The sequence below is a fragment of the Diorhabda carinulata genome, unplaced genomic scaffold (genome assembly GCF_026250575.1).
Source record: "Diorhabda carinulata isolate Delta unplaced genomic scaffold, icDioCari1.1 Dcau_52, whole genome shotgun sequence".
In the NCBI taxonomy this organism is placed as follows: domain Eukaryota; kingdom Metazoa; phylum Arthropoda; class Insecta; order Coleoptera; family Chrysomelidae; genus Diorhabda; species Diorhabda carinulata.
Window position 1 is genome coordinate 1 of NW_026613997.1, and position 12,503 is coordinate 12,503.

Here is a 12,503-nt window from a genome sequence, read left to right on the forward strand (position 1 = left end):
AATTGGAGTTGGTTTTGTTCAAACATTACTCTCATCATTTTGTAATCTTCATTTAACCAAAAAATGAGCCGAAATGTGTAGCAAATATTAAAAAATATATTCTGAGACTGTCAGCTTTTCGTGGAAAACTGATAGAATTAATTTTCTTCTTGAGTCTACCACATATTGTGATGGTATCACAACACAATTATTGTTTTTTTTTTCGGTAATACAAAGCAATGGAGCTTAGCTTAGTTGGCCAAAAAGGAATTTCTCAAAATTCCAAAATTATTAGTAAATTTTTTGAGCATAAATTTATACATTCCAAGTAATTGTCTTGACCCATAAGACGTTTATATACAATTTGATAATCGTATTATAATGTATTATAATATAATATAAATAATATTATAATATAATATAATCAAGTTTTGAAAATAGTTCAAAAGCAAATGAGTTGGATAACAATATATCCACTTATATGATTCCAATCAGTAAAAAAGTTTACATATTTCAAGTTTTCCAATACCAGAATTAATCAGTACTTGCTTTTATTCATATACTTCAGAATTTCAGTGTAAGGTAAATAATAGACTGAAAATAGAAACACTACGTTATCGACATTGTTAATAATATATATCAGATTTCAAAAGTGTACATTACAGAAATATAGAAACATGTTTCAAATTTCCTGCCTAGTAATTTTGGTGTTAATTTTATAATAACAACGCCAACTTTTAACATTATCATGATTTTAACCCACCAGAATTTAAAAATTTGATAATGTAGATTTAGTTTAGACGCCCCGACTAGGTGTATGTGTGACTGTGCCCTAAAATTATTCACTTAATATCTTATTTCCCATAGACACTGATCTCTTCATACAATAAATCCAAATTTTATTGTATGATATAAACAAGGGAGTTTTGCTTTAAAATACAATTTACACTAATTTATTGAAGTATAACAAATATACAGTATAATAATCATTCATGGGAGAATTAAAAGATAGAGAAAGTAATTTGCGGTACTGAAAAACATCACCTCTGCAGAATTTTTGGTATACTTCCTCAAAATTCATAGTATTGTAGGCTTGCTTAAACTTCCAATCAGAAGAGATGTATACAAGGTGTATTAGTAAAGAAAGTAGGGAAAACTCACACAATGCGTAGTTTGTTCATTCACAACAATACCCGACCAGACACTACAAATTGACAAAATGACTCCTACAAGGCTTCAGATTGGTTTATTTGATCAACCTCCTTCGAGGTACAACAATGAACATGTTTCAATGCACAGCCATTTTACGAAGAAGATTTACAAAAATATGCCTAGAAAAGCACAGGAGCTACGTCGACAAATGCAGAGTTTTGTGCACAGTGATTTTTTTTACTGTAGCAGTACTGTCTTTTTTATTTCACAAATCAAATTTCTGAACATCTCCCGTATATTCGTAACTTGTAAAGTATTTCATTTGTTTTCAGTAAGTAAAATATGTCAAAGAATTTCTCCTTAATTTCAATTTGTTATTCTTGATGTATGATTAATATATTCCTTTTTAATAATCAAGTTTGCTTTTTAGTTATTTTTGATTTAATTTATATATGATTTCGAATGCTGCCATTACTTGGTAGCAATAAATAAATGTGGTTCCATTAACTATTTATACTCGCCACCATTAATATTCGTATAAATTATATAACAAAACATTCGTGTTTCTAGGTATTGCTCGAACCTTTTATTTTATCTTATATGATAATTTTTGTTTTATGCCATATTCCTTTATTATACTTGACTAGTGTGTGCTGCCAATCTTCTCTCTTGTTATCGTTTATTTTGTCCCAAACGTGCAAGGATACCTTTTTTTACTTTTTTTTTCTTTTCATCACAATGTTTTTGGAGTACCTCAACTCATTTCATAACAATGCGACAAAGTTTTGCGAAAGTGGTTCATTAATAATACTTCAATCGCTAAAATAGATAAAAAATTTTAGTTCAGTCATTTTATTTTCTCTTTTGTTTTCTATTAACCTACCCTCTGCAGTTTTCTTTGTACCAATAAATGTATAGTCTCCTTACAACGTTTGAGACAGTCGTTTCATCCCCCTTTTTTTATGCCAATAACAATGCAATTGATCAGTACCTTAAGATATTAAATAAACAAATTTAGGACGAAGACAAAACATACATGCACCGAGATAGCGCCTATACTAATATTTTGAAATTTACCTACGACAACAACCACCGCTAGCGCTAAGGATTAGGTCCATGTGGGTTTCCTTGTCCGTGATGTTGATGCATCAATACTTGCATAGGTGGTTGAGGAGGCGGAGGGGCTTGCTGCAAATATTGCATGCTTTGCATCATATGTGGCTGTGCTGGTATGATCGGATACATTAATGGAAATTGATGATGACTCTGAAAATTTTAAAAAAAAGTACATATTAATTCTTAAACAATACAAATAAAAATTAATTGGATAATAAATATGTTTTTAACGACCTACAGAAAATACTTATATTTCGTCATTCGAACTAGTATAAGCACAGACAGTGTTGCATTTTGCACTAGTGTTAATTTGACAATATTGTAATATAATAGACCACTTTTCGCGCTAGGGTAAAATATTAAATATCTCATATAGGTTGTCAGTTTATAATGTACAACACATGCGGATAATGGGATATTTCATACAAGTAAAAACCACACTAGTTTTTTTTTCACTAGTATGAAATGAACCCAAAGACATCAATGAACTCTCTCTTCAAACTGTTCTTACAGCCCACTTTATAGTTTAATAGTTTAGGAATATGTATATAGATTCCCGGCAAGGAGGATTTTCTGCCGGAATTATTTTTCGCGGGAGAGGGTTCATTGATGGGAGAATTTAGTATAAAATAGGTTGTCAATTTAATAGGTTTAGTTTACCTTCATTCTTGGAAGACGATAACTTGGTTATCAATACTCGCGTAAGGCAGTGTAATTGAGAGATTTGGTGTAGTGGTAGTATAAACAGTGTGTTCAGTATGAATATCACCAACGGCTTCAAAAATACCAACTTATTTACTAGTATGAAATGATATCCTGGAGCCATTACCAATCAACGATATTAGGTGTATATATATTAGAATTCAATAAAATTTAGTTATGAATATTTTCTATTCTAATCAGTTAATTATAATGAAATTTTCATGTGAAGATGAATTATTGTAGATTCTTTTCTGCCAGATGGCGACTAAAACTTATTGTATTGTTACCATCAAAATTTAAAAAAATACGATTTGTATACATAGGAATTTTATGAAATGGAAAGAAAACATGGAAAAAAATAAGATAGGTCAATATGTCCAGTCAGTCATACGGTTAAGGATTAGCAAAAGATTGTCAGAATTACAATATTTTCAAAGGTCTTTTTTACATACATACATCTAGGACTAATCTAATACGCAACCTAAATAACAGTCATTATTTATCCTTTCAAAGTAGACTTATTTGCTATAAATGGAGTCCTGAGAAGTCAATATAAACATCTGTATTAATGGTAAACAACCAGTATTGTGAAATAAGCATACATGAAATACGTTTATATGCGCTCAAACAAATGTACGTTCCAATTTAAAGGAATAAATAAATGCCGGGTCTTTGAAGCCCTACTGGATCTTGCACATTTAGACTAAATGAATAGACGTAGGCGGTCGTTCAAAATAAAGGCTTTTAGGTAAAATAAATGCCAACTGGTACAGGGATGGCTTGGCCAGAGTGGGGTTCTGTAGAGTACACTCAAAATAATTGAATTTTTCTCACTTGGGAAACTAAGTATTCGCTGTGATGTTATGTGAACGTGTGGTACTTGATCAACGCTATAAAAACACAGTACCATAACTATTGAAACGATGTAAACTCTATGAAAATATATGGATGATCCTTAAAATTATTGAAATTATTGGATTAATAACTCACTGAGTTAGATTATATTAGTTTCACCCTTGGTTTAGTCACACTCGCATGAAATATCATATTTTCTACACTAGTTGCGTAATGTATCAGTATTGGGATTAAATAATAATGATATGATAAAATATTTTCATTACCTGCGGTGGTGGTGGTGCTGCTTGACACTGCTGAGGTGGCGCTTGAGGGCCTTGAGCTGGATTATATTGTGGAGGCTGAGCCGGAGATGGTGTCTGTGATGGATGTGGATTGGGAGGCATATACTGAATTTGTGGAGAAGGCTCATAAGTTCTGAGTGTCATGTGCATTGGTTGGTAAGCCTGATTCATTGCTGGTGGATACATGAACTGTTGGATTGGAGCTGGAGCTAGTAGCGGCTGACCAGTAGCAGCTGCTACCTGCATTTGCTGTGCCATGTCTGTTCTCATCGGTACTACAATAGAATTTTTGGTTTATATACAAAACTTTTAAAAAATATTACAATAGCGTTCCTGTGTGGTTTGTGTAGTTATTTGCTGGAATTTAGACCTAAATATTTCCATTGCAAAATTGCTTTACAAAGAGTTGCTGCCTAAAGAAGCTTTTTTGGTTTTTTTTCTACTAAGCAGTGTTGCGCTCAATGTAAATATGCGGTAAATAAATATTAATATCGTTTCACATAGCCCCAAACTTTATATATATAATCTTCTGTACATGTGTTTGTAATTGAAATCTTTCTAAACGGCTGAATCGATGTCAGATATTCAAAAGTTATTTGAGTTTCAGTTGCGCCTGGTAGATGGCGCTAAGATCAGATTCTAAGTTAGCATAAATATAGTCTAAACTATGGAGACTATAGACTTCATGTGTATGGTTTATAGTGTCTAAACATTCATACTGCTATGCTACTCTATACGATACATATCTGATTGAAGATACATAAAGGACAGTTCGGCTGAACACATTTGTTACTTTTTGGTACATCCATTACTTTCTTCTTACGGATATTACTCAAAACTATTTATTTTGAAATTTGTTAATGTTTCGAATTACATATTTTACGTAATTCTTCATAAAATTTTCCTAACCTACAAATTTTTTTTTGTAATTTATAGACTTTAGAGATACAATTTCAAAATTATCTCTCATTTTGAATTATTCTGTACTGGAAATAGTGAATATACAAAACTAAGAAGTGAAACTATAATTACAATATTTGTTGAGCCCTGTAAACTTTCACTTTTAGAAGTTACCTACATTGGTTGTTGTGTATTTTTCATGGTATTTTATTTCCACAAAAAATGCCACGTCTTCTCATAATGCGCAAATGGTCCATAACCATCGACTGAACAAAGCAGAAGAAGAATACTTGACAACTAATGTCAATGTATACAACGCAGAGACAATACCGTGCAAATAATTCAAAACAGTCATCGTTCTTATGATGCATTGCAGTATCCGTTGTTATTTTGGGAAGGAGAAGATGGATATCATTTAACAGTCGGTTCCGCTAGTTAATTCATATTTTTTTATCAATGTGAAATTAGCATTATATCAAAGAGAGTCACAACACACTTCGCAGTTTATACGACGACGAGCGTAATTTATAATTAAATGAATATGTAGCTTCGATAAAGTACAAATTATTTGTGTTTTTATTTATAAGGATTTTTGCACTAGCTTATTGAGCAATCCAACGAATTGTCAAAATCAGCTGATGCCCATTTTAAAAATGGCCGCCAGGGGGTAAACAAATAGTTTTGCCGTAAGTTTGTGAAGTTATTTGTTGTATTCTTCTTAAAGAGTTGCTATTTAAAGAAGCGCATATTTTCCTACCGGAAATGTTTTTTTTCGACTAAACAGCGTTACACACGTTGATAAGCGGTAAATAAAGACTGAAAAGCAAGTATATCGGAAACTGGTGGAAAATTAGCAGGATTTTGACTGAAGCTCTTTTCATTTAATGAAAAGGGGTTAACTGCACCTTAAATTAGAAGTTTGTCCTTCTATTTTCAGCGGCGAATGGATTACCACTTAGTAACCTTAAAAAGTACTCATTCATGTTTGATAATTATTAGGATCATATTGATTTCATTCAAACAGATCTAATAAGAATCTAGTAGTCCTCGTAACACCATAAAAAACAATACAAAATAACCATCATTTTGAAGTAGACTAGTTGTTTTTTTTTTGAAATCCTAATTGATTCAATCATATTCAAAAAAATCATATCCTAACATCAAAAGTGTATTATAGAAACTTCCAATATAATAAGGAGTTTAAAAAGTAACAAAATAATATTATAAGTATCGATAGGTTGTTTAGTTTATATTATGATTTTTTGTCCTTTGACTATTTAAGTAAGCAGTAACAAATAATCTGGACCTATTTTTAATTTTAAATCTTTCAGCCCTTTTTATTTTAGAATCCATTTGTTTGCTTCGCAATAAAGTTGAACATTTACCTAAAAATGCCCACTTCTGACCTGTTAAAAAATTCCATCATCTTCAATGCCAAAAAATTATTAAATCAGTTTATCTTGAGAACTATAATAGCAAATATATTGGGTTTTCCAATAAGAGGTGTTACTTTGCCAGTTATTTCGGTAAATGTCACTTTTGAAGTTGTCATTTTTTGACATTTGACAAGTAGAAACTACGGTATTAATGAAAATGGAACGATACACGCTTCAACAACGCATTGAAATTATTAAAATTCACTATAAAAATGGCGAAAGTTTGGCAGAGACGGTTCGTAAAACTAAAACATTTTTGGGTCAACGTGAAGCACCTTCTCGGACCGCAATACAGAAATTGGTGGAAAAATTTGAGCTGTTGGAACAAGTTAGTGATGTGAAGAATAAAACCCGTGCACGTCGCTCAAGAACAACTGAGAATATTGCTGCTGTAGCTCAAAGTGTTGAAGAAAACCCAGGTTTGTCCATTCCTCGTCGTTTTTTGGAATTAGCCATTCCACAAACGTCATTACACCGTATTTTGTATAAAGACTTGGGTCTTAAGGCATATAAAGTTCAGTTAACACAAGAACTCAAGCCAGCCGATCATCAACAACGTCGTGTCTTTGCTGATTGGGTCCTTGAAATGCATGAAAATGATCCGAAATTTCATCGAAAAATCATCTTAACCGATGAGGCCCATTTCCACCTTGGTGGTTACGTCTATAAACAAAATTGTCGAATCTGGGGCTCAGAAAACCCAAGAGTTATTGTTGAAAATCCTCTCCATCATCAACGCGTGACTGTTTGGTGCGTGTTATGGTCTGGCGGTGTCATTGGACCTTACTTTTTCGAAAATGAGGCTGGAGCAATAGTTATGGTGAATGGATTGCGCTATCGAGAGATGATTAATGATTTTTTATGGCCGGAATTATATGGTATTGATTTGGACAACGTTTACTTTCAACAAGACGGCGCTACGTGCCACACAAGCAACGAAACCATCGATCTTTTACGGGAAAAATTTCCGGACCGTGTTATCTCTCGAAGAGGTGATCACAATTGGCCACCAAGATCTTGTGATTTAACACCTTACGACTTTTCCTTTGGGGCCACGTGAAAGATAAGGTCTACGCCAACTGTCCAGCATCGATTCAAGACCTCAAAGATGGAATTGGTGAGGTTATCGAGGACATAGGGCAGCCGTTTTAAAATTTGGTTACGGAAAATTTCATGAAAAGGATATGGTCCTGTAAGCGCAGTCGTGGCGGCCATTTGGCTGATGTTGTGTTCCATTATTAACGGTATAGCTTCCTCTTTATAATGAAATAAACATCCGATCATTTATTTCAAAAAATGGCATTTTTCTTTGAATATCAAAATAACACCTCTTATTGGAAAACCCCTTAGAATAAGTTGGAAATTTGTAAAAGTCGTAATTTTAAGTAAAAGTTGTAAATATTGATTTCTGTCAATCTTTGGTTTGTATTAATAAATAAATAAAAGCCTCCCAGTGCACTACAGTATACAATGGTATACAAGAAGCTTGATTTTCGTATAAGGAGTGAATATGTTTTTCTCATTTTAACCAAATTTTCCCAGATTCAGATAAAAAAAAATTATAAAAAGTATTTGTTATTATATCCATTAAATAATTAGTTGTTTATTGATTTTGGTGGTTTAATTGCACATTTTTTGCTAAAGCACTGTCCACAATTCACAGTAAAACAGCTGAAAATTTTTTTATTTAATGAAAATAGCTTTAAAAACTATTTAGTTATTTATTTGCATGATTTAATAGCGATCTGTTTATCTATTAATTTCTAAACAATGAACACTGTTTAGATTAAAATTAATTTGGTGAGAAATTCCTATGAATACAGCGACCTCCCAAACTAATAGGCAATATTCTAATATGAAGTGATAAATAATAGATATCTTACAGCGACGTATTTTATTGCCTTGTGGAGGTTGATATTGTGGTTGACTGGTCATAACATAATGGACCGGCATCATGAGTGGAGCCATTGGAGGCTGAACTGCTGGACCACCAACAGTAGCAGGGATATATGGGCTATGGCTAGGCGTTTGTGGAGTATGTGGCCGGCTTGCCGATGGAGTACTTGGAGACCTAAAACCAAAATAAACATATTTATGTTATATGAGATCTTTTATCAGAATAAATTAAATCAATGTCATAAAACTAGCGCATTTCAGAAAAAAAAACATTAAAAACGTCAGTAATATCAATGCATTATTCATTCCAAATTTAACAAGTGAAGGGTGGTGGTGTAGATGGAATGAAAAATAAAATACCCAAAATACTTGTAGATTATATATAAATTTAATAAAGTTAATCATTGAATTATATTTTCAACATTTATAAGACTTTTCTTGGCCCAAATACCTCTGAATTCTCCAATTCCTAATGAAGCAATTTATTTTTAAAAATGTATCATTACAAAATACATAGTTTTGTGGCATATGTATGATGAATAATGTTTATTTAATAATAGGGATTTTCTTTTTTCTGTTGCTTCCCTAGTTATTTATTCTTAAAAATGTTGGGCATACTTATGATACTTACACCTTAGAAATAGAAGAGGAAATTGTGAAAGTTTTATTTTTGCGTTTGCTAGTAGTAAACTTTAGATTCAAGTTTCAGAGATCATAGTTTGACTGTTTAGTACAAAATCTTATTAATAATTGAAAAACATTCAAAAGAATCAAAAAATTCCAGAAATTAATGCTAAGTTTATAGTTGACACAGGACAAAGTCTCTCATAAACCAGGCAATAGCATAATAGCATAGAGAGCAATAAAATTTTATGAAAATTGCATGTTTAACCCTAGAGCATTGGCGCCTCTAAAACATATACTAAACATATATTATCTAAAAAATTCAGCAGTAAACAATTATACATCAATCTTCATCAAATGCACCAGCTTTACATATATCACTCAAAGTAAATGCATGTTCTGTGCATAAAACATTTTTACAAGTAAAACATTTCTTTTTTGTCTTGCGATTTTTTACTCCTTTGCCACATTTGATAATTTGCTAAAGAGAATAAATGTGGTTGCGTTAAATGCAAGGCTAATTGTTTTTGGTACTGTCTCCGAGAAATAATTTTTATTTTCTTTATAAACTATTTGGCTGTTATCCCGGCAATATTGAGGACAGATAAAAATAATCTTAGCGGCCATCTGCTACTCGAGCCACTGAATATTTTTATCCAATCTATCAATTACATTCATTCCTCCTTTGGTTTAGTTGTAAAAAGTGATGATTTCGGGTTTCCCACAATCACCAGAGGCTGGATTAATTTGACATAACTAATCATAAAATTTTTTAGTTCTTTTGTTTGGTATATATGAAACCAGCACTTTATTTTCATTAAAACCGAACTGGCTTTGGGTCCTATTTTCATGTTCAGAGAGAAGGGCGAGATTTTCTTTTTATTTTTCCTGAGTATCCAAATAGTGTAGTGCGGTGAGCCAGTAAATCATATGCTAGTGGAATGTGAAATAATTATCGGATGTTAAATTTCTATCAGTGTTTAGTGTGCCATAAGACAGACGTTTCACGACTCTAAAGGCGGTATTATCGCAATGGTACGGTGTAACTGGTTGTTTTCCAGGGCAAATTTCTAAATTGTTGGTATAAAAAGTTTGAGCGTCAGCCAATGTATAGACTTTTATGGCATATTTTGCTAGCTTATTGGCAATATACATCCTAAATTTGCAGCCGCCTGAAGGACTCAACATTTTATCAACGTTCACATTTTCACTAATCTGATAATTTGCACGACATTTTTCAAAGAAAAAATTAAATAATTTACGAATAGATGACAAATTTTCTATCTATTTTTCTAAACGAGTGTGTATGTAGTCAAATCAAAGCCAGGAGCCATGTCATCTTTGTCCCACATTTCCTTCAAATCTAAAATATTTTTGGCTTCTTTGGCAACTGGTTAATAAAGTCTGTTTCCAGGTTAAATATGAGAGCTCTCACTTTCATGATCTTTCGTTAATGACCGCTCAGAATCAGTGTGGTGATCATGTTCACTCTCTCCATCACTTTCATTAATATCAGCTCTTTTTGGATGTCTGCTTATGTTGTAACTCGACGTGACCCGGCTAAACAAGCCAACTCCACTAAGCGATTGCTGCACACTAAGATGAAACATTGTTATGCGCGGGACAAGTAAAGTATATAACTCAGCTATATAGGGTGAACGACAACCATAAAAAAATAAATCAATAAATGGCGGGTATTTGAAATTCACCAATGCTTGCAGGCTAAAGAAAAATTCAACATTCAAATTGCTCTATTACACAACTCATAAGTTACAGTTCCGAAACTGACAATTGGATAGTGATCACCGCGTATAGAGTTATATATAGATAAAATTTTAAGAAAGTTCGTATGAATGATACATTACTTAATTGAGCTTAATAACTGCTATGAAAGTCTAATAGACAATATTTACCTGGAAACTTCTAAATTTAATATGTGAACATCTATTTTCCAAAATAGCTATAATTTTACTTTTAATATTGTTAAGCTTAAGACCTGCGCTACTAGATTTAATAGATCTCAACGGGATTATCGAGATTATCAATGTTGTCATTGCAATTAAACATGATAATCAGTAGATTTGAAAAATTTTCTTTGTCTGTCCATACCCATACCCTTTTCAATTGTGTAATTTTCTCTTTAAAAAAGCCTTTATAAAGTTCGAAATCATCATTTGCACCATTTTGGAAGTTGTAGTACTGTGTGTACAAAACTACAAATGTAAATGATTTGAAACCAATCTCCAGAGATAGGAAAAGAGTCACTTACCTAGGTTGAAATGGCTTAGCTGTAGGATTCAAAACAAATTCCTTAGCGTTTGGGTTCAGAGTGGATTTTTTCAAAGTGTTTGTGACCTTTTCTATATTTTCTTGTCTAGGGCTGATTGATTGTTGGGGTTGGGGTGGTGATGGCTGCTGTAAAGGTTTGTTAGGTGGTGAAATTTGTTGTATAGGTTGAACCTGAAATATATATCATTAATAAAACGATACTTCTTACAATATCTAATGTCCAATAGATTTGTTAATATCAAAACCCTTACATAGTTATTATTACTTACCACTTGCTCCACTACAGGAGGGGCTTGTATTTGCGGCGGAGGCTGTTCATTTGGTAAAGGTGCCAATTGAAAATCTTGTGCAAATTGATGTAAATCTTTTATAGTTTCATCTCTATGCCTTGGTGGATGAGATGGTCCTTAAGCAAAAAGTTTATTTATTATCAATGTGACTCATTTCAAAATAAATACACACCCTTGCAAATTAATAGTTTTAGTACTTTTCATTGTATTTTCTTTATTTTAAGATCCAATTGACAAAATCTCGACAAAGTAAAAATATTTTCTAAGATCTTATCTATTATGTTATGTTATAAATTCGTACATAATAATGAAAATATCAAATTTGCAGTTTTTTTATGTATAATGTATATTTTTAAAAGTAGTTCCAAAATAGACAAATTTTCTAATTAAATAAAATTAAAAGCCAAAGCAAAATTAGTTGCCATTTTTCAACATTTTATATTCGCAGTTCTGGAAGAAGTTATGAATTGCTCCTCAGACTTTACGAAAAATTCTTAATTTATTCAGTAAAACTGAGAATAGACTAAAAATTTATCACCTGGTATATCTGGTTTCATTTCTGGTGGATATTGCTGATTTTGATAAACCCTTTGTTGACGTGGTGCTCCTTTTGCTTCTCCATTCATCTGAGGTTTGGGTTGAGGAGGGGGTTGCTGAACTATTGGTTGAGGAGGAGGAGGAGGTTGTCTGGTTTGAATAGGCGGTTGAAATTGATGAGGTGGTGTGTGAGAATGTGGGTGTGGAGGGCCATGGTTAGGAGGTTGCATCGGATGTTGTTGCATATTCATAGGAGATGAATGAATTGGGGCACTAAGAATGTGGGGCTGTTGATTTGGCAGTGGTCCTAAAATGAAAATGTAATGAATCATTATTTCTCAAGGAATTATATCGGAAATTTGTTAAACTAATTTATATAACTTGATAATCATTTATCATACACAATTCGGTTCATTTTTCAAATTTAGTGCAATTATAAATGA

General features: G+C 32.3%; 1 protein-coding gene across 1 annotated transcript; it reads right to left on the reverse strand.

The window, feature by feature from the left end:
• Positions 1–593: 593 nt before the first annotated feature.
• LOC130903360 (ataxin-2 homolog) lies at positions 594–12,367 on the reverse strand (the record flags this gene model as incomplete). Its single annotated transcript, XM_057815422.1, has 6 exons — positions 594–2,397; positions 4,071–4,363; positions 8,308–8,495; positions 11,214–11,404; positions 11,503–11,639; positions 12,062–12,367. Coding segments are annotated over 6 exons (1,280 nt in total), but the record flags the coding sequence as incomplete, so codon positions are not given.
• Between the last annotated feature and the right edge of the window lie 136 nt (positions 12,368–12,503).